The sequence below is a fragment of the Myotis brandtii genome, unplaced genomic scaffold, assembly GCF_000412655.1.
Source record: "Myotis brandtii unplaced genomic scaffold, ASM41265v1 scaffold471, whole genome shotgun sequence".
NCBI lineage: Eukaryota > Metazoa > Chordata > Mammalia > Chiroptera > Vespertilionidae > Myotis > Myotis brandtii.
Window position 1 is genome coordinate 2,191,438 of NW_005367989.1, and position 27,248 is coordinate 2,218,685.

Genomic DNA, 27,248 nt, shown 5'->3' on the forward strand with positions numbered 1-27,248 from the left:
GCGCCCCAACTCCCCAATCAGCCCTGCTCTGAGCCCGACCAGGGGCTGCACCTAGGGATTGGGCCTGCCCTCTGCCACCCGGGAGCAGGCCTAAGCCAGCAGGTTGTTATCTCCCGAGGGGTCCCAGACTGCGAGAGGGCACAGGCCGGGCTGAGGGACCCCCCCTTCCCCTCCCGAGTGCACAATTTTTGTGCACCGGGCCCCTAGTAATACTATATAAAGCAATAATTTAAAAATACAAATCATGAATTAAACTGGCTTCCTGCCTACACAATTTCAATAGATTTTTTTTCAACAGGTATTTGCAAGAGTTGATGCCCTATAAGAACAAATACAAAGTGCCACTAGATTTCACTTGAAGACTTAACTATGAAGACCCTACTTACATGGTATTGGTGATAATAATTTTCATTGAGTTATCTGAGGAAAAATACTAAAAGGATTCACAGAGTTAAAATACAATCTCAAGAAATACTGTATTCTTGCCATTGTTAGATGGAGAATGAAACAAAATTTCTTTGAGTATTTTTTTTGAACTGGTTTCAAGTTGTAAAAGCTCTTCATCCCAAGATTATATTAAACATTTGCCTGGATTTTTAAAAAACATTTTTTATTGATTTCAAAGAGAAAGGGAAAGGAGAGAGAGAGAGAGTGAGAGAGAGAGAGAGAGAAAGAGAGAGAAACATCAATGATGAGGGAGAATCATTTGATTGGCTGTCTCCTGTACGCCCCCTATTGGGGATTGAGCCTGAAACCTGGGCATGTATCCTTGACTGGAATCGAACCTGGGACCCTTCAGTCTGCAGGCCTATGCTCTATTTGCTGAGCCAAACCGGCTAGGGCTGGAATTTTTCATTTTTATAGTTTTTTTGGGTATTTTTGTTTACCATTTTAACTTGACCAGAATTAATTTTTAATTGTAGTGTGATGGTGTGAGAGAGAGATCAAACTTTGTTATTCCAACACAGTGGTTATTTATCCTCTCTTCATTTATTTGAGCTGCCACCATTCATCACTCAAATGTCATGTACATGTGAATATGTATACAGGATTGGGCAAAAATAGGTTTACTGTTATGAGTATGGAAAACAAAGTTTATCTTGCATTATTATTTACTAGAGGCCCGGTGCACGAATTCGTGGGGGTCCCTTGGCCTAGCCTGTGGGATCGGGCTGAAACCAGCTCGCTGACATCCCCCAAGAGGTCCCAGGTTGCAAGAAAGCACAGGCCAGGCTGAGGGACCCCACCGGTGCACGATCAGGGCCAGGGAGGAACTCGGGAGATTGGCCGGCCAGCTGGGGAGGGACCTCGGGAGGATTCCAGGGAGTGTCTGGCCCATCTTCCTTAGTCCTGATCGGCTTAACCCCAGCAGCAAGCTAACATACCAGTCGGAGAATCTGCCCCCTGGTAGTCAGTGCACGTCATAGCGAGCGGTTGAGCGGCCTTAGAATATCATTAGCATATTATGCTTTGATTGGCTGAACGGCCAACTGGACACTTAGCATATTAGGCTTTTATTATATAGAATTATTGTATTATTTTCTTTTTTTTATATAAAGTACATCGTGTTGTATATATCTGAGATTTACTTTTTCCACTTATGATAACATTGCTAAAATTCATCCCTACATTTTATCCATCTGTCACTTAGGTAAATCTAGTCTTCTGGATTGGTGTTCTAATGTATTATTTTCCATATGCACAACTGTAAGCCTACTTTTGCCCCATCCTGTAGCATAGAATTTTTAGCATTATTATGCCCTAGTTTTTGTCATTTATCTTAAACATTTCAGTAAACTCCTCCAAGCATCTGTCAACTTTAAAATGTGATGCCAATAAATTCAATAAAAATGAAAAAAAAAACCAACAAAAAAATTGAGAGGGTTGGATTATAAATTCTCGAAGTCTACTTTGGCCTTGATATTTTAAAGAGGGGAGTTTGCAGGAAAACATTTAATTATTTTAGCACTGTAATCAGAAGTCATATTTAGAGAAAGAGAAAACATCTAGACTCTGGCAAACATGTGAGATAAGGGTAAGGGAAGGAGTGGGGACTCAATATGTATGAGAGAAGACTTCATTGTTTTGTTTCTGAAAGGGAGGGCAGGAGAGTGGTGGAGAGAGTGAAAGAAGAGGGAAGACAGGACCCAGAGCTGGAGCAAGAAGACTGAATGCTGGCTGGGGAAAGACCGATAGAGAAACCCTCAGTGGAAGTAGGGGTGTGTGCTGCCCAAAACAGACTTTAGAGACCAGAAATGTCTAACATTCACCTTCCTGGTGAATCAGTAAAGTGTTCATATTAGCCTATGGATTGTTGGTTGAAATTTTAATGGGTTATGAAGAGGTGCAGAGTTATTTTATCTGAGTCAGTGTGGGCCAGCACTGAAGCAGCGTAGAGGCAATTATGGTTCTGGAGGGCAGGGAGGCCATGAAATCATAGACCCTTGTGATTGCCGGAAATTTTAGAGAAGCCGTGGAATTGGAGGGGGTGGTGGAGGGAGAATTTAAAGGAAGTTAATCTAGATCTCTGCTATGTGCACAAGGGAGGAATGATTATCCTCCTTGTACAGATTAGAAAACCAAGCTTCACCCAGCCTTTGTTGCTCAGTGGTTGAGCATCGGCCTATGAACCAGGAGGTGACGGTTTGATTCCCGGTCAGGGCACATGCCTGGGTTGCAGGCTTGATCCCCAGTGTGGGGCATGCAGGAGGCAGCCAATCAATGATTCTCTCTCATCATTAATGTTTCTATTTCTCTCTCCCTTTCCCATTCTCTCTGAAATCAATAAAATAAAAAATAAGTTAAAAAAGCATCATGACAAGATCCACTGGGGAAATGAGGCAGTGGGTCTGTCTTTAAAAAAGGAAGGAAGGAAGAAAGGGAGGAAGGGAGTGAGGGAGGGAGGAAAAGAAAGTCTCACAAGAAGCAGAGCCCACCTGCTGACTTGCAATGGACGTCAAATAAACAAGAAATAAGCTTTCAATGTTTAAGCCACTGAGGTTTAGATGTTGTTGCCGCAGCATAACTTAGCTTAACCAGTCTGATTTAAGAGTCAAGTCAGAGAATACATATTGAATATCTATCATAGTTCCTGGCTCATAGTAGATTTCAATAAATGTAAAGTTTTCTGTCCTCTGGAGAGGTGCTAATCTAGCCTTTGCCTGAGGCTATCCGGCAAATGGCTCTGCACAGGGCTTGGGCGGTTCGGGTCTCAGGGGATCAACAGGGCGGGCGGAGGAGCGGTTATGGCTGCTCTCAGTCCTGTTCCCAGAGGCTCTGCTTCTCAGAACCCCAGCAACCGCTGCAAACCTCGGAGAGAAAGCTGCCCTCACATTCCAACTGATGCTAGACAATCCCCCTTCTAAAAAGTATTTTCCACACTGCGCCTCCTCTGAGCCTCGGTATGCTGTTCTCTTTCCTTCTAGTTGAAGAATCTCTCCTCAGCCAGCCTTGCTGTGGTTCTGGGTGATGTCCATTCCGTCTTTTAGTTGTATTTTTGAAGTGGTTGTTTGCGGCAGCAATCTCCGGTGTTTACCTATGCCGCCATCTTGGTTTCTCCCTATTGTATTATTTTCTATATGAATAACTGTAAACCTACTTTTGCCCCACCATGTATGTCTTTTGCCAAATTGGGAAAGTTTTCAGTCATTAATTCTTTGAATATTTTTTCAGCTCCTCATTCTTTCTCTTCTTCTGAGGATACAGTAGTATTTGTCTCATAAGTCCATGAGGCTCTGTTTTTCTTTTTTTCCTTCCCTCAGTCTGTTTTCTCTCTGCTGTTCAGATTAAGTAAAATCTGTTGGTCAGAATTCAACTTTCTGATTCTATCCTCTGTCATTTCTACTGTGCTATTGAGCCCATCCAGTAAGCTTTTATTTCAGTTATTATATTTTTCAGTTTTATAGTTCACATTTTTAAAAAAGAAAGTGGTGTTTTTTTTTAAAGTATATTTTTTAATTGAGGAATGGAGGAGAGAGATAGAAACATCAATAATGAGAATCAGTGATTGGCTGCCTCCTGTACAATCCTTATTGGGGATTAAACTTGAAACCCCCCCCCAAAAAGAAATAAAAAACTGTATCAGTTTTAACACAATAATTTCCCTCAATTAAAAAAGTTATGTCATTTAAAAATTTTACCAAAAATAAATAAATCAATAAAAACCCCGTTGAATATATTTGTCTTAATTTACAAGACCCTTTTACTAGGAAAAAATGAGTTTAAGACTTTTCTTTCTGTCCTCATGTCCTATGTCTCAAAGGACACTATGAATTCCTGTTCTTGGGTTCCCAGGTCAATTTGTATCATACATCTTTCTATTTTATTTACGTCTAGGTGATTTTTCTTACTAATAGGCGTTGTAACTAAGTTAGGTCATGTGCTCAACTGTATTGTTCTATTATTAACTTTAGAAATAAGACAATAACAAAATAAATGTCTCTTTTCTGATTTATCAACATGAGGTAAAAATCAGTCTTTTCACTCATAAGAAATTCCTGAAGATAAATGTTAATACTTATTAAAATGCTCTAATACCACATTTCCTTAACTTACCCTCAAAGTATGGTTCTCTTGTGCTAATAATAGCCTTAGTTCTTCATGTAGTGTTACAACTTCCAGAAATTGTCCCCATAAAGCCATTAGAAGTGAGCAAAGTTGTGCAAAATTCATATTTATATGTTCTGCCAGTTCATCAGGGTTTTCTATTTTCTGAAATGACAAGAAAAAAAAAAAAACACCTTAACTGCTCTGAGACTTACTATAACATATCTAAAAATAATACATTATTGATAATATTAATACAAAGGCACATTTTTAGTTTTAAAAAGAAATGTGTGTGTGTGTGTGTGTGTGTGTGTGTGTGTGTGTGTAGAAAGAAAACTGACCTATGGCTTTTTTCTATTTGATAATTACTATAGCAGTTTTCAACAACTTAACAAATATTTTAATATCTGAGGTATAACTGCAATAATGTCAAATACAGTACAAAATTATAAATCAGGATTCTATACAGCATGATCAACTTCAAATACTAAAAACTTGGAATTTTAAATACAATGTATAAGTCATACTGAAAGTTATAAAATTTTTGAAAGATAATAAAATCTTAAAATAGATTTTTTTCTCCAATCAGCGAATGTAAAGAACTTAAAAAGATCTGTAACTTCTCATAAAGAACTAAGGGACTACCTAAAGTACTGCTTTTGCACCACTCCTATGTTTCCTACATTCCATTTTGCTTATGATAATTCTTTTACAGAGTTGTCAAACACTTCGTTCTTTCTCTTTATATTATTCATCTACTGTTTATTGAGCACATTTTAAATGTTAGGGCTTAACATTCTACAGATACAAAGATTAATATGAGAAGCTCAGTCTAGTGAGGAAAGAAAGGTAGGTAAACAATTATGCTATTATGAGTGTTCTAAAAGTGATATTAAATATTCCATTTACCAATGTATTTAAATACTCACCTAAACTGATGATAAAAGTTAAGAGTTCTAGGTTATACTATGGAACTATATTATACAGAATCTTATAAAAAGCATTTGGTTTTCTTGAATGATAAAATAAGGATTTCTGAATAAAGAATTAAAAAAAACTATAAACCAAGAATGACTGCTTTTCTTTTGGACAAGCATTTTTATTATGAGGACAGGTTTTTCTTTATTTCCAAGGCAGTAACCAGTTTTCGGGAGGATAATTCCTTGCTGCAAAATTTTTGTCTTCAATTACTAGTAATACTAGGACATCTACTCTAAATATATAGATAGATGCTGATTTCATTTCCCTATCGTAAAGAAGGCAGAAGTAGTATATCGAATCTGAAGTTGAAAGTCACTTTCATGGTACCATCTATATACTACGGACAGCTAAATTTATATCTCTGAATCACATCTCTGTTGACCTATACCTAGTGGATGACTATACTTGGACATGAAAATAAAGTTGCTCAAGTTCAATTTGTGCCAAATTATACTAATTATATCTCCACTCTCCCTTTCTAAAAACAAAACCAAAAGACAAATAAACCTCCCAAACCTTGCAAATGTTGCTTACCACATAGCATACTCTTAATTTCAGTATTTTTTTTTTACTTTTCTTTTTTAAGTAAAAGTTTGCAATTCAGCACACTTTTCTTCACCCACCCAAACCAAGCTTCCACTTATCTACCTTAACTCAGAGAACACAAAAGACAAAAATTCAGCAAAATTAGTAATAAGGAAAGAGATAGTCTTTTATTCTCTTTTGTGACTTTGGTTTTTACATAGTAGTCAGTCAATAAATATTTACTGAATGAATAAAGAATTGCAGGTTTCAGATAAGGAAAAAGCTCCCAGAATTTATGGATAAACTCAGAAAATGTTGACTGATTCCAGAATTCTGAAATGAGAGCTAACAGAGTGAACACACAGTAAATATTGATTCACCAACATATAATAAACAATCAGATGTGTTTTTCCCCCAGGGAATGATTTATTAATGTTTATTGATGAGAGAGAGAGAGAGAGAGAGAGAGAGAGAGAGAGAGAGAGAGAGAGAGACCCAACTGGGGATTGAACCTGCAACCTGTCCTGACTGGGAATCAAACTTGCAACCTTTTTTGGTCCAACAAATTGAGACACCTGTCCAGGGCGAAGCTGACAAATTTTTAATGTCTCTCTTAAGAACACACAAAAGATGAGAATATACTGTAAAGAAAGCTGAAACTTGTAGCATTGTTCCAACAATAGTTTAAACAAAGTTTAGAAAAAGAAGACTTAGATAAGCATTTGACAGTAATTAAATAGCACTGTGTAAGGCAAGCAATACTGTACTTAATATAATCTACAAACAAGCAGAATAATTCTTCTGGCCTTACCATAGGCTGAATAAACCCTTTTCTGAAAGGAGGGTTATCTACATACCTTGTAATTATTAATTTTATTTCTCAGGGATCATGGCACCACAGTTCTGAGAGAGGACTTTAGTATGTTCATTATTGGGAAAGCATCCCTTAAAGTATAAGTAAGTTATACTTCTTCTGGTTTATATAAATCTTTACAACAAGTCTTAAAATGTAAATAACAATACTTTTATGTTAAAAAAAATTAGAATTAAGTTTGAGAAGATCTTTTATATTTATTAATGTAGGGATAAGATCTTACATTTGTATCGAATTTTTTATAACAGCATTCATTATCTTATCTTACATGGAATATACATTACTTAATAGCATGCAATGAGTTCATTTAATTACAAAGATGTTTTTATGCCATTTTCACTGAATATCACAATATGAGCATTTTCCCACATCATGAAACATTTGTTGAAAGTACCATTTTTAAAGTTGTGCAAAAATTTGACCTGTTGAAAAAAAAATTTTTCATTTCTGTATAGTATCATTTTATAAAAATATGTAAGTTTAAGTGATGCTTTAAAATTTTGCCCAGAAATTTTTTGAGTAAACTAATTGAAGAAAAAGCACACTTTTGATCAGTTGTCTTTGCTATTTCACTTATATGCAGAATAACATACATTGTAAAGATAATTTTACCTTCATGCTCAAGTCAAATGTCTTTTGACTGTGCTTCTGCCATGATCAATAATTTTATCTTTGCATTTTAGGAAAGATAATTAATTACTAAGTTTTCTTAGACACAATTTTTATAATAGAAAACACAATCCACTCAAATAACTTGATCATATGAATTTTAAACATCCAAGTACCTTAACTTCTTCACATAGTTCAGTAAGCCGAGCTTCCACATCCATATCCTCTGAAAGGATTAAAGAGCAATTAGAGAAAGTATTTCAATGTTATATCTGAAAACTATTTTTGAAATTATATAAATTAAATTACCGTTTAAAAACTAGGTTAAGAAATGTTTTGACTATATTTAATGAATTAAATGTCAACATAATGTATATTCATAAATACATTAATCATGTAGGTAATGTGATAATCATTAAATTCTATGCTCTGACTATTAAATGGAGTACTTCAGTTCCCATAAGAGGCTAACACAGTCAAGGAAATACTGCCTATATACCTAAAGTAAGATGCACTGCTGCATCACAGAAAAGACAAAACATGTAATTAGGTTTTATTGTATTTCACATATTGTAAATTCCACTAAAGATTAGTAGTCTGTCTTTTATGTGTACATGTCTTGCTTTTTACAAAAGCTATTCCTAAAAATTCCAAGTAAAATTAATTTTTATAACCCAAAAATATTGAAAACATACCCGGAGTATAGGCTATTTAATGAAAATGAATGACAAAATCCTCTTCAATAAAAAGTTTCTAATTTGGTTTAATATTCACTTTTCTATAAGTCTAACAGTGAGACAAAGTTTTTCCATACAATCCTAATTTATTTAATGTGTGCTATAACCATCTATAAAAAGGATGTACACATTAATTTGCAATTAAAATGGTAATATTTACAAGGGAATATAGAAACTAACAAAATTGATTTATTATATATTTTTTATTTTTCCAGATAAAAATTTCCCTAGGTCTGACATTCTATATTTAGATATACTTCATTTTTATTCAGAAATCAAATCAAAATGAATTATCCTAAAAGAACTATAATAGCATAGTCGTGATCACACAAAATTTCATAATCTTGTTGCTTAAAGAGAGTTTAATTGATTCTTCTCACACAAAGGCAAGAATACTTTCTTTGAAATCCTGAATTCACTCATCAACTTACTATCTCATAAGGCACACTGAATGTTCACTACTTGATAAAAAGAATGATAAACATTTAATTTGATAAAATAAGCAGGTACAATTATATAGTAAATACAACCAAACTATGATGTGAACAACAGATACTCTACTAGTAACTGAAACTACTAGAACACATATATTTTGTAATTGACAAAATATATAAATAAAATTATATTTAGTTATTAAAATGTACCAAGAAATAGATCACAAATTTGGTCAACCCACTGATAACTAAAGATATCTGATATGATTTCACAAATCATTTCATTGTCAAATAAATCTACTATTAAGTTTTCCAAAATTAAAAAGAAACCAGCAGCAGACCCTGTATTAAAATCATAATTTTCATATGCCAAGATCTATTTTCACATTACTCATGATCTTTTCCTGTGATAGAGAAAGTTAGTTTTAGTAGTTACATACTACTTCAATGTAACCAACATCTTAAAGAATGTTTAAAAGCAAATCTTAACCTCGAAATCTTTGAATTCAAATGATTTAAAAATCATTTAGGAGTGTTACCTGAGTTTAAAATTCTACTTTAATTAATTTTTCTTAACATTATATATATATACATATATATATACACACACACACACACACTAGTATATACAATTTTATAGAATTCTATAAATGTGATCATTATCTTACATAAAATAATTTATTTTAGCTCCTCCTGCTAATTCTAGGTTAGAGCCTTGAACATACCCTTCCATATTTTTCAAACATACATACATATACATATATGAGTTTTGGAGTTGCTGTTTGACAAAATGGGATATTTTACACACTTTCTGCAATTTGCCTTTTTTTCTCAGCACTACTCCATGAAAATCTGGAGCCCTAAAGCATTTTCTAAAATGGATGTATAATATTCCTTGGTGTGAGTACCTCATAATTTCTTCTATATTCCACTCTGCCAGATGATGAACATTTATCTTTATTTTCAGTGTTTTAACACTAAGAATATAGCAATAAACATGCTTGTACATATATCTTTACATACTAGCACTCTTATTTCTGTTATATAGGTTAACAACAGTGGGATTATTAGGTCAAAGAGTAAAATCTAATTTTCTAAATCCATCCATTCATTCATCTACTCTGTTCAACAGACACTTGTAATATAGCACAGAAAATGCCAATATAATGCTAGCATTTATGAATCAAAGATATCTTAATAGAAATATTAATAAAAGTATTAATAAAATCATAATTTAATTCATTACACTTTAGTTTTAAGTCTTCTTTTCCAACCCAACTAAAAACTGCGCCATTCTTTATATAGGCCTTATTACATAAGTAGCATTCTGTAAAATTATTTAAAATGTAAATTGATAGGCTTACAATCGTTTAAATGAGAATTATATATATATTTTCTAGTTTAACTACTAATTCTTTTTTTAAGATTTTTATTACACTTGTTGGGGAAGAAGTATATTTTTATTGCTAGAAAGAACACTAACCCATTTCAACCAATCAAAGCGTAATATGCTAATGATATGCTAAGGCCGCTCAACCACTCGCTATGACGTGCACTGACCACCAGGGGGCAGATAGTCGACTGGTCAACAAGTCGCTATGACGTGCACTGACTACCAGGGGGCAGATGCTCCGGCTGGTAGGTTAGCTTGCTGCTGGGGTTCGGCTGATCAGGACTGAGCAAGATGGGCCGGACACGCCCTGGAGCCCTCCTGCAGTCCCTCCCTGGCTGGCCAACCTCCCATGTCTTTCCCCTGCCCCGATCATGCACCGGTGGGGTCCCTCAGCCTTGCCTGTTCTCTCTTGCAATCCAGGACCCCTTGGGGGATGTCGGAGAGCTGGTTTCAGCCCAATCCCGCAGGCCAGGTTGAGGGACCCCACTGGTGCATGAATTTGTGCACTGGGCCTCTAGTGAGAATATAAAATTGTATTCCAAAGTAGTGATCATAATAAATCTTCAACCTTTGTTTTTTTCTTTCTGGTAAGAAAATCATTTTCTCTCTTAAGTTTTAGTGAAAACTAACCCAACTTAAGTATTTCTGAGCTAGTTTTCATCTGAGAAATGTTAAAAAAGATTTTGGCTCCTTAATTTCCTTTTGTTCATAATCCTAAAAACCAGGAAACACTGTGATTTGATTTGATTTTTTATTTCTGTAGCCTTTCATAACTTTTTAAAAATGTAATTGTGATGGTCTATCCAACTCAAAGTAAAAACTTTCAATATACTTGTAAAAAAGATAGTAAATTAAATTCTAGTCAATAACCAACATCTAAAATATATAGAAAATACATCAATAACATAAGGAGATTAAAATATTTCCTTTACAACATGTAACATATCTAGATGGTCCTGACTGATACTACTTAGCTTTTTAAATTTAGAATAAAAAAATAAATGCAAATTGATGCAAAAAGCAAAACCAGATAATGAAGATGTTTCTCTTCTTTATTTCAGTAATGCATGAAATTAACCTCACTTTTTAAACCACATTTCATCATCAGTCGTACCCAAAGATAAATTGAAGGCAATATAATTAAACCAACAAATTCTGGCAATAAATATGGTTTCCAAAAAGTGCTGTTTGTGGGAATTCTAAAAGTATATGGCAAGAGCCAAAGCAATCTTTGCATTTACCATTTCTAGTTTGAAATAAAAACTTCAATATTACAAATTAAGAAATTAACCAAAGCTTATCTACAAAACAAATTCTAAAAGTTCTTAAATAACGGTGGTAGAAACATACTATATAAATAAATACATATTTATAAAATTTGACACTAATTTAAAGCAAAATTTAGTACTAATTAAGAGGGATTATTTACTTAACCTATTTATAAACATACCTAGACAGGTGTCTTTCTGGGTTCGTGGCTGTTTTCTTCTGAGAAGGCGCTCATAAAGGACCTGCATGTTGGCCTTGGCTAGTTATAAGGATTGCACACAGCACTAGTTACTATACTCCTTTCACAACAAAATTTATTAGAATTTCCAAAGTTGTTATTAATAGACTTAGCATTGGTCTGATAATGCAGTTAGATTAGAATTCTGAAGCAGAATCTTTGAGTTAGTTAATTAGTTTATTAGAATTACAAATGATGTACATTCAAGTTTATATTATTTTATTTTTTTCTATTTAAATGTATGCACCACTCAACATTTCATAATCAATATTTTCATGTTTTAATTTCTTAGACTCAGAATTTTAGAGATGGCAGTGATCTCAGAGATCAGCTAACTCAAACCTTTGCTTTTACAAGTGTAGATATTGGAGTCCAGAAAACACTTGTCAAAGCCTAGATTCCAGAACTTATGACTCCCATTTTCAGTAAGAGCTCCTGGCACCAAACCAATATTTAACTATATGCCATGAAAAAAAAATGTACATCATTCATCTAGGAGAAAATAAAAAGGCAAAAGCAGAAAGGAATTTAAGGCATATTTTAAAAGGCAAAGCAGAGTTTAGATACATTTTTCAAAGCATGATGGAGTTTAAGACTTTAAAATATATTTATTTGAAAACTCAAGAAAAATGCTAAATAGTAGAAGGAAATAAAATAAATCCTTTAATCAAGAACTACTTTAAGTCCACTTATTAAAACTGGTGAATATGATGATGTTTAGTCAAAAGTGTTTTAAGGATGTATTATCTATTGCCTATAATTTAATTTTGGTATAATAAAAATAAACAATGTTAATATTAATAGCTAAGAATATGCAGTAGTTTATTTTGAATAGTTGATAGTTTTTTAGAGATTCTCCCAGAAGAAGCATTCAAGAATAAACTAATAAACTAAGTCAAAATAAACAGAAAAGAAAATATAAATAGTAATGAAAAGTTTAAGAATAATACAAAGTGTTACCAATAAATATTTATTGAAGATGAGTCTTGATTTTAAAAATCCCTAGAAAACTGCTATAAGCTATGTATTGATGCCTATATACTCTTCAAGTAACAACAAAAACTGTATTATGCTGTTTTATTCATTCATTCATTCAACAAATATACTTGAGTAAATAGATGAATAAGGTAGTAATAATTTTATTCTATTACTATGATATACTTATTAAAATTAAAGTCTGGGTTTGCTTTAGAATTTTATTTTTTGATAAAATATAGTAAGCATATAATTTGGAATAAAGTTGAAATTAAATATAAGTGCTCTTTTAATTATGAAATTTTCTACATTGCATCTAGAAGCCCAAAGTAACATATAGGACAAAAAAAAAAAAAGCAATTCCTTCCTGAAAGAAATTAAAAGCCTTATAAATACACGATCACACTGAAGTTAGAGTAATAAATTAGCAATAAAGTGCTAATACTGTCTAATGTATTTGAAATAAATCTTTGCCTTTGAAAAGATATGCTTGATTTCTTTAAACGTCACTTTCTTTTAGAGGAATATTTTTTAAGTTAAAATGTGGTTCATATGTTTTTTCATTTACAAATATAAATCTATTTGAAAATTAAATGCTCATAGACATCTTCCTTATATATGCACATATAGGCCCATCTCGTATATGACTCTCTACATTAAAAACACAAGAAGCCCTGTCTTGCGGGTGAGCTTCTCTCATTCATCCCTATATTGAACTGATTCCTTATTAAGGGAAGGGGAGAAGTCAAAGCTCTTTAAAGACAGAGATCCTATTTTTTCCTCAAGCACCTGACATATTAGGTACTCATAAAAAGCCCAAGGGAATTATACCATTAAGAAATCTTACTCCTAGAGCTGCTTTACACCTCTATCTTTTGGATGTCCTCATCTTTCCTGCCAGACTCATGCACCATATCTGGTTCCCTTTAATTTTCCCTACCCCTTTAGAATAGAATTCACTTTGTATATAGAGTCTCAAAGCTAGTAACAGAAATGGCTCCAAACATGTACTCTTCAGCACTACAAGCTAAAGCCTCCATAAATTCTACATCAAAACTATTAACAAATTTTCTTATAAAAATATCATTACACATGGCTTCTAAGTTTCACGCCACTACTTTTTATAACACTACTTTTCAGGTATGTGGTACTGTCCTTCATTAATATTGTGCTTTAATAATTTTGTGGTCTGGTCATTAAATTAACCAAAATTTATTATATAATTCTCCTAAGAAAATATGTTCAAGTTCCAAAGAACCAAGTTAAAAAATATATGCACCATAATTTTTCCATTAACTGAGGATAAGTGATAGCCTAAATTCATCTATTCTACAAACAATCCTTTCATTTTAAAAAGTTTGTATTTTAAGCAGTAGTCTCTTAAAGGATTTTCCTAAGGGAAATAGAAGGATTCAAAGTATAGGAAATAATAGTAAGGAAAAAGAAAATTTCAGAAGATAGTAATCAAAAGGCTTCCACACTTCCATTTTTATCTTTAGGAAGAACACATGAGCAAAAAAGAACAAATACACATTCCTATTGGTTGTGTTTCTGTGTACACATTGGGATTTTTGCATCAAATATCCTAAACAGACAACTGATACCTGTTTCTCGTTAAGTTAAAAAAGTTTGAACTGAACTAATGGAATTAATCAAACCCTCTGGAGTAATTGCTGATAGGGAATGGCACAATATCCAGCATTTTCTCACAGCTGAATTTAAATAAGGTACAAATTATTATACTTTCTTATAATTCTTTTGCATTCCCAAATAGGCAATTATAAAAATAGGCTAATTAGTCTCAAACCCAAGAATTATTTTCAATAACAGTGACTATTTTTGAGTGCATCAATATGTTAAAAGACAGGTTCTTGAGTAACAAAAGATATAAACAAAGAACACTGAATAATTTAAGATTTAAAAAGTAATTCCTGATCTATTCAAATGTAAAATAAAAATAATTTACTCGGCCCTAGCTGGTTTGGCTCAGTGTATACAGTATTGGCCTGTGGACAGAAAGGTTCTGGGTTAGATTTTGGTCAAGGGCACATGCCCGGGTTGTGGGCTCGATCCCCAGTAGGGGGCGTGCAGGAGGCAGCTGAACAATGATTCTGTCTCGTCACTGATGTTTATCTCTCTCTCTTTCCCTTCCTCTCTGAAATCAATAAAAAATATATATATTAAAAATAATTTACTCAGAAGAGATCACTAAAGTGTGCTTTTATGGTGCTATAAGCTGACATTTTAAAATAAAAGCTTATAAAAAAAACTATCATTGAAAATCTAAATAAAAACTTATTTTTGCTAATCCCAATAATTTGTCTTAATTATATATGTACAAGGATTTTGCAAACTACAAATGACATACAAAGTTAAGGTAATATGATTTTTTAAAATTTATTTTATTGAGAGAGGAAGGGGAGAGGAAGAGAGCGAGCGAGAGAAAGGAAGAGAGAGAGAGAGAGAGGGAGAGAGAGAGAAATGTCAGTGATGAGAGAGAATCATTGATCGGCTGCCTCCTGTACACCCCATATTGAGGATTGAGCCTGCAACCTGGGCATGTGCCCTGAGCGGGAATCGAAACGTGACCTCCTGGTTCATGGTTAGATGCTCAACCACTGGGCCACACCAGCCGGGCAAGGCAATATGACTTTTTTTATCATCTACTGTAACATATATGCAGATGTTATTGTTGGATTAAAACTAAAGTTTAATTATTTTCTGAAATGAAATGAAAGAAATAAGATCTGAGGTCACTTAAAATCAAATGTATATAAAAATGTCCCAAGTACCTATACTCTTTTTCAATTTTTAAATATTTGGAAGTATAAATTTAATTTATGTTCCCATGATTCTATAATTACATTTGCTTTCCAGTATACTTTCTGATTATAGTTGAAGTAGTATATGAACATATGCTTTTATAAAAAAATCTATCAAAAGACTCATTTCAAACTTAGCATCAAGAAGTTAGTTCTCAATATCATAAATTGCAGAAAATAATTACCAAAGGTGGAAAAAGATGGAACTGAGAGAGAAGGAAAAGTGAAGCACATAACATTATAGTTTTAGTATAGAAAAACTATGTCAAAGCTGATAACTAGTAACATGAGAATGAAGAAAATTACTTGAACTATAGGATAGGTCTGACTACTTTAACATACCTAGTTCTAGTTTCTGACAAGAGGGAATCTCTTCTGTTACCGTGATGAAGTAGCTGTGCAATCCCTTGAAGGCTAGCAGCAAAGTGGCACAAAGTGTATAATGAAAATGATAAGCATGATGTAGGAAGGAGTCTGCAATAATGAAGCTGCAACCCTAAATAAAGAATAGATTTGGGATATAGAGTGTTAGTAACCAAATATGTAAAAATGTTACACTTGAAACTTAAGAGAAATGAAATAAAAACCTTAAGCATTTACTAATTACAGTTATTCTAAAACATAAGAAATATGGCAATATTTTAGGGAGTTGTTCTTAATACAAGCAATTTAAACATGAAATGCAACTCTAGCAATTTCAGTGACAGATTTTTAAAACAAGCAGATTATGAGTTTTTTAAAAATTTGAGGTTCAAATTACAGTTGGACTGAGGGACAGACACTCTGCTTTTATAGTATAACTAGTGTCCCAGTGCACGGATTCCTGCACATTGAAAGGAAATTAGAAAAAATATTTTAATATTGCTATTCACCCTTTCTCTATAATAGAAGTGTCAACCAAATTCATGATCGACAATGACAGATCGAAACACAAATGTGCGATTGGCGCCAGCGAGAGCTTTATATGTATCGCGCATGCGTGAGTCAACTTAGCCTTTTATATGTATAGAATAAACTTGCTTAATTAGACCTGCTTTCTGATGTAGCTAAACTTTTTCCAGCCCAGTGAAGCACCCCAACTTCTCTTTCAGGTAATTGTCAGCAACACAGCAGTAAATATCAACAGGAAGCAGATTATTATTGTAGATCACGCAGGGAGAACGAAGGATAAAATATTTAACTGTAGCAGTGTTTGACTATATTCTGCGCAGTGAGAAAACCTGAAGTCATTTCCAAGTTCCACCATTTCTTACTTATTTTCAGTTAGGTCAAGTTTCTAAACGTTCTAAATCTCCGTTTTCCAGCTAATGAAAAGAAAATAGGATTCTACTGAGTCTCCTATCTACCTATTCCAGGAGTTCTGTGAGGACCAAATGAGATGAGGCATGGGAAAATGCTTCACAGACATTTGGTTAAAGTGTGAAATATTTGCACCTGGCTATTAAGCAAGTCGTGTTCCTGGGCTGAAGAAACTCCAAGGAGACTAGTTGCTAGGGAGAGGAAGCCAGGCATTGCTATGTGACGTCATTACATGGAGCCCACAGCAACTGTTTCGGGCTGGGCTGTGGGCCTCATTTTGCGCCCTGGGGTCTTGGCAGCATTGGCTGTGATTTGGTGGGGTGTTGTTCTGGGGTGGTGGCAGGGCCTGTGTCCCACTTGGGGGAAGCTGAGTGTTGGTTTGTCGGTGCCAGGTCCGTGGGTGCCACTTATTTTTAAATGGCCAGTGCGTGTCATGGCAGCTCCTGCGTTGAGCATCTGCCCCCTGGTGGTCAGTGCGCATTATAGCTACCAGTCAGACAGACACTTAGCCTTTTATATATATAGATTCCCTTCTCCTCTCAGAGGAGTAATGGCTATAGTTGTACTACTGCAAGTTGAGTCTAACTTTGCCAAATGTTCTTTACAGGCACGTTTAGAATGATTCTACCAGTTCTGTTAAGAGAGCAAGAGGTGCCAGTAATAAGTTTAAAAAGGCAAAAATCTCTATCCATTAAATTTGGTAAAATCTTGAAGTATCCAGTTAAAATTTCAAAATAAACAACTGGAACCAACCAATTTGTTAGGATCATATTTAATTAGGTTAGACCTACTATTAAGTTGTTGAACTCAAAACATTAATATAAAATAAATATCACATTCACAGATAAAACATTAAAGAAACATCTCATTTGAAATAAGAAGGAAGAAAGGATCTATAAACATATCAGTTCTTACATCTGGTGATAGCTGTTTTGTGTAGTTAATACCAAAGACCACACTTTCAAGAGTTGGAATCACAGAATCTCTGTTTTGTGCTGGTGCATTTCTATTTAACCAAGTAGTCTTCACAGGGCGAGGAAAGCTGGAGGAGTAAGTACATTATGGTCACAAAAGTCTACTTGAGTGATAAGTTAAATATTTAAAAAGAAAAGTCTTACAGGAATAGAATAAAAAGCAAGGGTTTTGCAAGTTTATGATTTCTAAAGTATTCCAAAGTAATTTTTCCTTTAGTAATTTGAATGATTATGAAAAGACACAATCCTATATAATAGAGGCAATATGCAAATTGACCATCACACCCTTGCACAAGATGGACGCCACCATGTGGCCACAAGATGGCCGGCAGGGGAGGGCAGATGTGGGCGATCAGGCCAGCAGGGAGGGTAGTTGGGGGCGACTGGGCCTGCAGGGGAGGGAGGGCAGTTGTGTGTGACTGGGCCTGCAGGGGAGGGAGGGCAGTTGGAGGCGACCGGGCCTGCAGGGAAGGGCAGTTAGGGGCAACCAGGCTGGCAGGGGAGGGCAGTTGGGGGTGACCAGGCCAGCAGGGGAGGGCAGTTAGGGGTGAATAGGCTGGATGGGGAGGATAGTTAGGGGCAACCAGGTTTACAGGGGAGGTCAGTTAGGGGTGACCTGGCTGGCAGGGGAAGGCACTAGGGGGGCAAATCAGGCTGGCAGGGGAGAGCAGTTGGGGGCGATCGGGCCGGCAGGGGAGGGCAGTTGGGGGCGATCAGGCCAGCAGGGGAGCAGTTAGGCGTTGATCAGGTTGGCAGAGGAGTGGTTGGGGGTGATCAGGCTGGCAGGCAGAAGCGGTTAGGGGCAATCAGGCAGGCAGGCAGGCAAGTGGTTGGGAGCCAGCAGTCCCGGATTGTGAAAAGGATGTCCGGTAGTCGGACATCCCTTGAGGGGTCCCAGATTGGAGAGGGTGCAAACCCTCCCTACCCCCCAGTGCACAAATTTTGTGCACTGGGCCGCTAGTGAATATATATTTTTAAAAACTAAGATTAGATGCTTGAGATTACTTCTTTATAACTGGGCCTCAGGGAACCTCAAAGGATCCTAAAGATAAACAGTGGGATCCAGAGTAGCTAAATGACAAATGAGGGTCAAGCTTTAATTTGGAAATACTGATCTGTCAGAACTGGTTACCAACTTTATAAAGTTAACACTTAATCAAATAAGGATACTACATAGAGAAGTAGAGAGTAGGGAAATTACTAAATTTATTTGTTGCCTCTATTTCTCAAAAAAAGATATTTTCTTTCTCTTCACTAAAAGGCTATGAACTCTATTAAGATATTCTTTATATGTGCTTCAGGGCACCATCTCAACCATATATTATATGAACCACTGTTGTTAGTATTAACATTATATTTCATATAAAATTCTACAGAATAAGAAGTCTATTCTTTTTGAAAGTTTAAAAATCATACACAATATTATTTGAGATAAAGTACTAGCTAAACATACATAGGCCAAAGCATTTGGACTATTTGGCAGTGTGAAAAAAGGGAAAAGACAGGAAAGTAAGTCAGTTTTGCCATAAGCAGAGAATAGCCTTCATCTGCAAAATCAAAAACCCCAGTAAAAAAGGGAGCAAGTCAATGGTAAATTCCACTTGCTACGATGCATTTTTGAGAATTGAGTTATAAAAGTTGTACTTAAAAGAATCTATAATAACAAAAGCATAATATGCTAATTAGACCGGATGAAGCCAGGGCTGCAAGGGAAGCCCTGGTCCTGGGTGCCAGAGGGAAGCCGGTGCCGGCAGGAAGGCCTACTCTTGCACAAATTTCGTGCATCGGGCCTCTAGTTTATATATAACAAACAGGTTATGTAAAAAACAAGCAAAGAAAGAAATCCTAACCCCACTTAATTTTACATAACTGATTTAATGGCTATAGTTGGGTTGATCATAGAAATTGTTTTAAAGAAAAGGGTAATAATATAAATTAAAATTTTTTCATTTTGTTTCAATAATAAAAAATTCACCTACAATAAAACTTCAGGAAAAACTTGTCGAAGCATAAATAATGAGGAATGTTACCCTTAACATGACCCCTCTACCAGCACACCACCAGCAAAAAGCTTTCCCTTACCCTCTCCTTGCTTCCCTTCTCCAGCCTCTCATGTACAGGCAAAGAAAGGCAGGGAAAGATGTTGCTTCTTTCAGGGCAAAATTCTAGCAGCAAGGGAGGGGATATCAGGGCCCATGGCAGCTAGGTAAAGAACAGAACCTCAGATGTTGCAGGCCCCTCATTTTCTTTCCCAGTCACTAACCAGAGCCAACACTTAATCCTCTTGGCTTCTGATTCTGAGTCAAAAATGTCTTCTCCTTCCAGCAAACAGTCTCTAGGAGATGAGCTGTCCCTTTCTCCTACTAGTCTGTGGCAAAAACTGCTGCATTACAAGAGGAAGCACACATTTAACTCACTAGTATTCGTATGAATATTGCTACTCTATATATTCAGGGCCTTAGAAAGCAACATTAATAACCTGAGCTAACCTCTATGAACTATATATTTTTCAGAAGAGAAACTAAGTCAGTGCTATAAAGAAAAAGGAATGGTAGATTTAGTTTAGTTAGGGATTCTTATTGAAAATACAAAAATAAGAGATTCAGAAAACTACAGGAATGTTTTTAATAAACAAATAAACTTTTATCATTAAAACCTAATATGCAATTCATATAAAAGTAGTATTACATACTACTTATTTCAAAGTTATATTTCAAAAACCACTTTCTTGTCAGAAAGTTTCATTCAGTTATCATATTATTACATATTAATTAAATCAAAATCTAAAAATTTTTGAGGAAGTTAAAATAATATATAATAGCAACATGGTTCTATTTACAGAAGTTAAAAGCAATCGAGAACAAACTCTCAAAGGCCTAAGAGGTAAGACAAAGATGGCCAAACATTAGTTACTTATTAGAGAACTAGGTCTTACTAGAGAATAAGGAAGGCAAAGCAAGTTAAACAGAACTCTTCCTGGCTCTCTGCTCTAAAAGAGATTATGGGAAAACACAATGGAGAGGTTCTCACAGTTTTTAAAACAATGTAAAGATATGCCACAGGAGGCTCTTACTTATGGGCAATATGTTAAATTGTGGTGGTCTTGCCCTGGCTGGTTTGGCTCAGTGGATAGAGCGTTGGCCTGCGGACTGAAGGGTCCCAGATTCGATTCCAGTCAAGGGCATGTACCTTGGTTGTGGGCACATCCCCAGGAGGGGGTGTGCAGGAGGCAGCTGATCAATGTTTCTCTCTCATTGATGTTTCTAAACTAACTCTCTATATCTCTCTCCCTTCCTCTCGGTAAAAAATCAATAAAATATATTTAAAAATAAATAAATAAATTGTGGTGGTCTTCTGAAAATTTTGAGGATAATTCTACAAAATTACCTACTCAGTGTTCTGATAAATTAGTCTAATATCATAACCTTTAAGCATCATCCCTAATATCAGTTGTTTGAATCAGATTTGTGTCAGAAATTATAAAGTAGACAATTAAAAATCCAATCAATTTGGAGTCTTTTCATATATTACTGATTTGAAAAGTGTCCATGAATTGTCCATACCATAAGGATAATGTTTTATTGTAAAAACGAGAGCTTGAATTGTATTCTTACATTAATAAAAGAAATTGTATCTCCCCAGGGTAGTGGACAGAAAAAATAATTTCTCCAATGCATTTATTATGATCCAGAATTTTATGCACTTTTAAGCTAAAGTGATATACATAAAATAATTTTAAAAGACTTAGACAAGATGTATTAAAATTGACTAATGACTTAGAAAACAAGAATTACTGTATAGTATAGATTTAAGAAGATAAAATTAGTCCATCCAGACAAGAGACAAACAAAAATCTAAGAAAAAATGAATATACTTTTCCAGAGGGTGAATAATTACAGTGTAGCACTGCATAAAAACATAAATTCAGACTAAACAATATTGTATGGTTATTTCCAGACTGCATCATTTTTCTTGGTCAGTATATCTGATAATGATTGCTGCATATTTCTGTAACAATAAAGTTATCAATCAAATGTTCCCATGCTCTTCAATTTTATTAATTCAACATTTTAGTATAAAATGAAAGTATTTACTAAATAACTATGAATTAGAAATTCCTTAGTTCTTCAGTTATCTTTATCAAAGTATCTGTTTTCACTATAAAAATAAAATATATTACATTAATAAAGACCAGGGTATTGGGTTAAATTTACCTTATTAGTGGCTGGTGTAGTGCAACCAAAGATGCATGGACTGTAACAGACACAACAGAAAGGTGGAAATAATCAAACATAACATTAACATGATGATGAAGACCTCTATAGATGTTAAAGTGCAGCTTCAATGTTCGGCTACTTATTAGTTGCAAGGCATTCAGATCATCTGCCCTAGAAAAAGCAACATATGTGCATATAAGTATAGAATATTTCCTAAAGGCTAATATTCTGTAAAGCTGTTTATTAGTAAACTATTCAAACATTTAGTTACTTAATTACTTTTTAAAATCTGATAATGTAAATAATTTTTAAAGCATCATGTTTGAATTAGACAGCAATATATAAATCTTGTCTGATTTCACTACCTGAAGCTCATGGCACAAAGGAGTAGGCCTAACCACTGGGGAAAGGTTGAATTCTAAGAAGTAAATGAGGAATTCAATATTAACAGGTAATAGTCAGAGTAACTATAGATTTTTAATTGTTTTGTTTGCCTACTTACGAATAATCTCCATCTGTAAAGTGTAGGTCCAAGGATAACAGAAAACCCATTTCCTCAAGAGTTTCTTCAATCTGAAGAAAAATTATAATACAAAATACTTTTAAAATATTTATAGAAAGTTATAAATATGCCTTGAGGCTTTACAAAAAATAGTTATGTAAATATATATAAAGAGATATTTACCTTTTTTTCATCCAACAACATTTTAACTTTGAAGATCATAACATCATTTAAAACAACCTCCTCATTTTTATATAGAATTTGAAATGTTTTACTGCAAATCAGAGAATCATGAACTGAAGCTGGAAAGGCTAAAGACATACCTAAAACAAATAAGATACATAATTGACAGTTAAAGGACAAAATATACTACAAGTAAATTAAAACTTTTACTTTAAAACACCGTAAGCTTGATTATATTACTCCAATGACAATATCATTTTATTTAGCAATATTAAAACATTTCTGATAATTTATTACTTTCTATGATAAAAAATGATAAGTACATTATAACCATTATTTAGTTGTACAATTATCTTCATCAAGGAAGGTAATATGGAAATCACAAAGTAGATATTTTAAAAGTAAAAAATTGGTATGTATACCACAGAAGCAAGCAAATTAGCTTTTCAAGAATTTGGTTTGCTTTTGTCCTGGTTGCTAGAAAGTAACCTCTAAGCCTTGGAATAAAGAATCTAGCTGGGGAAAATGGGAAATATCGGTAATACTATCAACAATAAAAATATACTTAAAAAAATAAATAAAACAAAACAATAAAAAAAAAGGAATTTGGCTGGTCATTGTCCCTGATTTCTGGAAGGTGATCTCTGAATCCTTGGAATTTCCCAGTGACAGGAGTGTCTCTGTTATTCATAGTGAGCCCTGAGAGTTTATGTTAATGAGGTGATTCAAGGTGGGCCCCCAGATAGTTTATGCTAAGGAGATTCAGGATGGGAGTTGGCCACACCAGTAAGACCAACCACATGATTAGAGAGCTGGGACTTTGAGCCACATGATGTAAATCCAATCTCCAGGGAAGGGAAGGGGGCTTGAGATGATGATTCAATCAATCATGCCTATGTAATAAAACACAAATAAAAACTTTGGATGTTAAAGTTTGGGTGAGCTTCCCTGGTTGGCAATATTCTATATTTTGTAACATATCAATTTTCTGGGAGGGTAATGCATCCTGACTCCATGGGGAGAGAATAACAGAAGTCTCACAAATCTAGGATCCTCCCAGATCTTGCCTTATGCATTTCTTCTTTAGGTTTTAATTTTATCCTTTTGCTATATAATAAAACTGTAAGATAAGTAGAATGCTTTCCTGAGTGACATGCCTTATTTTAGTGAATTATCAAACTGGCAGGGGTAATATAGGAACCGAAATTTATAGCCAGCTGGTCAGAAGTGAGGGTAGTTTGTGGACACCTAAACTTGCAGCTGGTGTCTGAAGTGAGAGTAATCTCAAAGACCATGTCCTTAGCCTAACAAGTTTGGTCTGCCCTCTGAGTTGTTGGTACCAAGTCACTCCAGCAGCCCACCTGCTGTCTTATTTCTCTATCCTCAGATATAACATGATATGAGAATCCATCAAAGAAACTGGAGATGTTTAAGCCAGGGATAAAGCCAGGTGGGCATCTCTGTGGGTCAGCAAGCCCAGAGTGGGATATCAGGGTCCAACTGGAATAGGAAGGTCGTCTGTTCACACTGGGTGGTAGTCTGATGTTTGAGCCTGTGCCTGGTGAGAAGGGCAGCCTGTAGTGAAGTGTCAGAACCTGAGCAGGGTGAGGAGGACAATCTAGGAGAAGGGGTGACTTAGAGTGAGGTATTGGGAGCCACACAAGACGAGGAGGGCAACTGTATGGGAGGGTACCTAACGCTGGAGAGCTGGAGTTCAAATTAGGTAAGGAAGGTGTCCTTGTAGAGAGGCATCATGGTGTAGGGTGTAGGAGTCCAAAAGAGAAGAGAAAACTTTCATATAGGGGAGAGGGTGAGTGTCGGCAGGCTGACACATTCTGATTGTGCCCAAGTAAGGTAAGGAGGGTGTCCACATAAGGGAGTCACCTGACACATAAAAAATACATAAATGCCTCCATATAATTCTGTAAATTACATCTGCACTGAGTGTTACAGAGAAGGGTAGCTATGGCATCTTATAATATGAGGATGAGCCTAGTCTGTGGAGTCAGGAAAGCTTTGATGACAATATAGCATTTGAGTTGAAATACCATGAAAAAATGTTAGTCAAATAAAGATGGAAAGAAAGAGCATTTCAGGAGGAAGGAACAGAAACTTATTGAAGGCAAAGTTCATGTCTTACATTTCTTACTTCATATAGTATTATGAATATGGTCAGCATTAGCGGAGAAAATGGAACCCGTGTACGCTGTTGATGAGAATGTAAAATGGTATACCCACTATTGAAAACAATATGGAGGTTCCTCAGAAAACTAAAAATAGAACTACCATTGATCCAGCAATCCCACTTCTGGAAAACAGGATCTCAAAGACATATATGCATTCCCATGTTCATTGCAGCAATTTCACAGTAGCCAAGAGGTAGAAACAACCTAAATGTCCATTAATGGATGAACAAATAAAAAAAATGAGGTATAGGATGGAATATTTTCAGACTTAAAAAAGAAAGAAATCCTGTCATACAATACAACATGAATGAACTGTGAGGACTGATGCTACATGAAATAGGCTGGTCAAATACAGAATGATTCTACTTCTATTAAGTTTATCTAAAATAGTCAAACTCATTGAAGCAGAGTAGAAAGGTGGTTGCTAGGGTCTGAGAGGAGGGGGAAATGAGAAATTGCTTTTTATGGTATAGAGCAGTGATGGCGAACCTATGACATGTGTGTCAGAGGTGACACACGAATTCATTTTTTTGGTTGATTTTTCTTTGTTAAATGGCATTTAAATATATAAAATAAATATCAAAAATATAAGTCTTTGTTTTACTATGGTTGCAAATATCAAAAAAATTCTATATGTGACACGGCACCAGAGTTAAGTTAGGGTTTTTCAAAATGCTGACACGCCGAGCTCAAAAGGTTCGCCATCACTGGTATAGAGTTTCAGTCACGCAAGATGAAAAAATTCTGGTGACCTTCTGTGTAACAATGTGCATATAGTTAACAACACTGTACTGTACCCTTAAACATTTGTTAAAAGGGCAGATTTCATGTTATGTTTTTTGTTTTGTTTTAACCACTAAACAAAACAAAAAAAGAAAGGAAAAGAATGAATGTTTTACTCTAGAGCAGCCGTGGGCAAACTACGGCCCGCGGGCCGGATCTGGCCCGTTTGAAATGAATAAAACTAAAAAAAAAAAAAAAGACCGTACCCTTTTATGTAATGATGTTTACTTTGAATTTGTATTAGTTCACACAAACACTCCATCCATGCTTTTGTTCCGGCCCTCCGGTCCAGTTTAATAACCCATTGTGGCCCTCGAGTCAAAAAGTTTGCCCACCCCTGCTCTAGAGTGTTAATACCCCACGCAATATCCTATAAAATAAAATCCTAATATGCTAAGTGTCCGACCATTCATTCGACCAGTCGCTATGATGTGCACTGACCACCAGGGGGCAGACGCACCGACCGATAGGTTAGCTTGCTGCTGGGGTCTGGCCGATTGGGACTGGGCAAGGTGGGCCGGGCACAGCCTGGAGCCCTCCTGCGGTCCCTCCCCGGCCCCGATCGTGCACCAGTGGGGTCCCTTGGCCTGGTCTGCGCCCTCTCGCAATCCGGGACCCCTTGGGAGATGTCGGAGAGTCGGTTTCGGCCCGATCCCCACAGGCCATACTGAGGGACCCCACCAGTGCACCAATCCCTGCACTGGGCCTCTAGTATTTAGAGAAAAGCCCTGAGGTTTCTGTCCTAAGGTAAATAATAATCTTCCTGATATTCTGTATTTGGGCCTGAGTGCCCAACTATACCACAGCTTACCCTATTACAAACCTTTATCCCTGTTTTCAGGCCCACCTTTCACTTCCCTTCATCTGTTACACCTGCCAAAAATCCTGGAAGGTGTTCCAGAAGGTAGTTTAGCTCTCACTTGTGTTTTCTGTCCTTCAAAAATTTATTGAAATATTTGTCTGTTACTCCTTTTTGTGCTTTTATACTGCTACTAGAGGCCTGGTGCACGAAATTCATGCAGCCCCTAACTGCTTCTGCCTGCCAGCCTGATCACCCCCTAACCACTCCCCTGCTGGCCTGATTGACACCTAACTGTTCCCCTGCAGGCCTGATCACCCCCAACTGCCCTCCTTTGAAGGACTGACTGCCCACAACTGCCCTCCCCTCCTGTGACCCACCTCCTCCGCCGGGACCTGTCTCCTCCGTGCCGTGCGGAGCCGCGGGACCCCAAGGCCTCACTGCACAGAGCAGCCACCGGGCCCCACCTCTGCTGTGTGTGTGGCCAACTTGTGGCACCCATCTTGTGAAGATGTTGCGTGTGAGAACCACCTAGGCTTTTATTAGTATAGATTACTAAAGAGTATTGGAAACAAAAAACCCCAAGCATACGGGATGCTCAGTTTGTCTTGAGTCTGAAGCCCTCTCTGCTTTTAATATTTACTAGATGATACTCTGCCTATGAGCTTAGGAACTACTTTTTTCATTGCTTTAATTTATGAGTAGGCACTATTTTATACATAACTAGAGGCCAGGTGCACAAAAGTTTGTGCACTCGGGGCCGGGAGGGGTGGGTCCCTCAGCCCGGCCTGTGCCCTCTCGCAGTCTGGGACCCCTCGGGAAATAACAACCTGCTGGCTTAGGCCTGCTCCCGGGTGGCAGAGGGCAGGCCCAATCCCTAGGTGCAGCCCCTGGTCAGGCTCA

General features: G+C 35.9%; 1 protein-coding gene across 13 annotated transcripts in view; it reads right to left on the reverse strand.

Moving 5' to 3' along the window:
* The window catches only part of FAM135A (family with sequence similarity 135, member A), a 112,603-nt gene that overhangs the window by 37,365 nt on the left and 47,990 nt on the right, over positions 1-27,248 (reverse strand). For 6 of the 13 annotated variants that reach the window (XM_014547358.1, XM_014547365.1, XM_014547364.1 and 3 more), the window contains exons 2-10: positions 22,578-22,717; positions 22,395-22,465; positions 21,890-22,063; positions 19,939-20,058; positions 17,617-17,743; positions 15,745-15,898; positions 11,549-11,626; positions 7,711-7,760; positions 4,555-4,710 (exon numbers count right to left, since the gene is read on the reverse strand). In XM_014547358.1, the coding sequence (XP_014402844.1) occupies positions 4,555-4,710; positions 7,711-7,760; positions 11,549-11,626; positions 15,745-15,898; positions 17,617-17,743; positions 19,939-20,058; positions 21,890-22,063; positions 22,395-22,465; positions 22,578-22,715 (1,068 nt within the window). In that variant the 5' untranslated portion in view covers positions 22,716-22,717. Of the gene's footprint in view, positions 1-4,554; positions 4,711-6,908; positions 7,211-7,710; positions 7,761-11,548; positions 11,627-15,744; positions 15,899-17,616; positions 17,744-19,938; positions 20,059-21,889; positions 22,064-22,394; positions 22,466-22,577; positions 22,718-27,248 lie in introns of those variants that run through there. The other 7 variants (XM_014547360.1, XM_014547366.1, XM_014547361.1 and 4 more) reach the window with 5 other exon arrangements.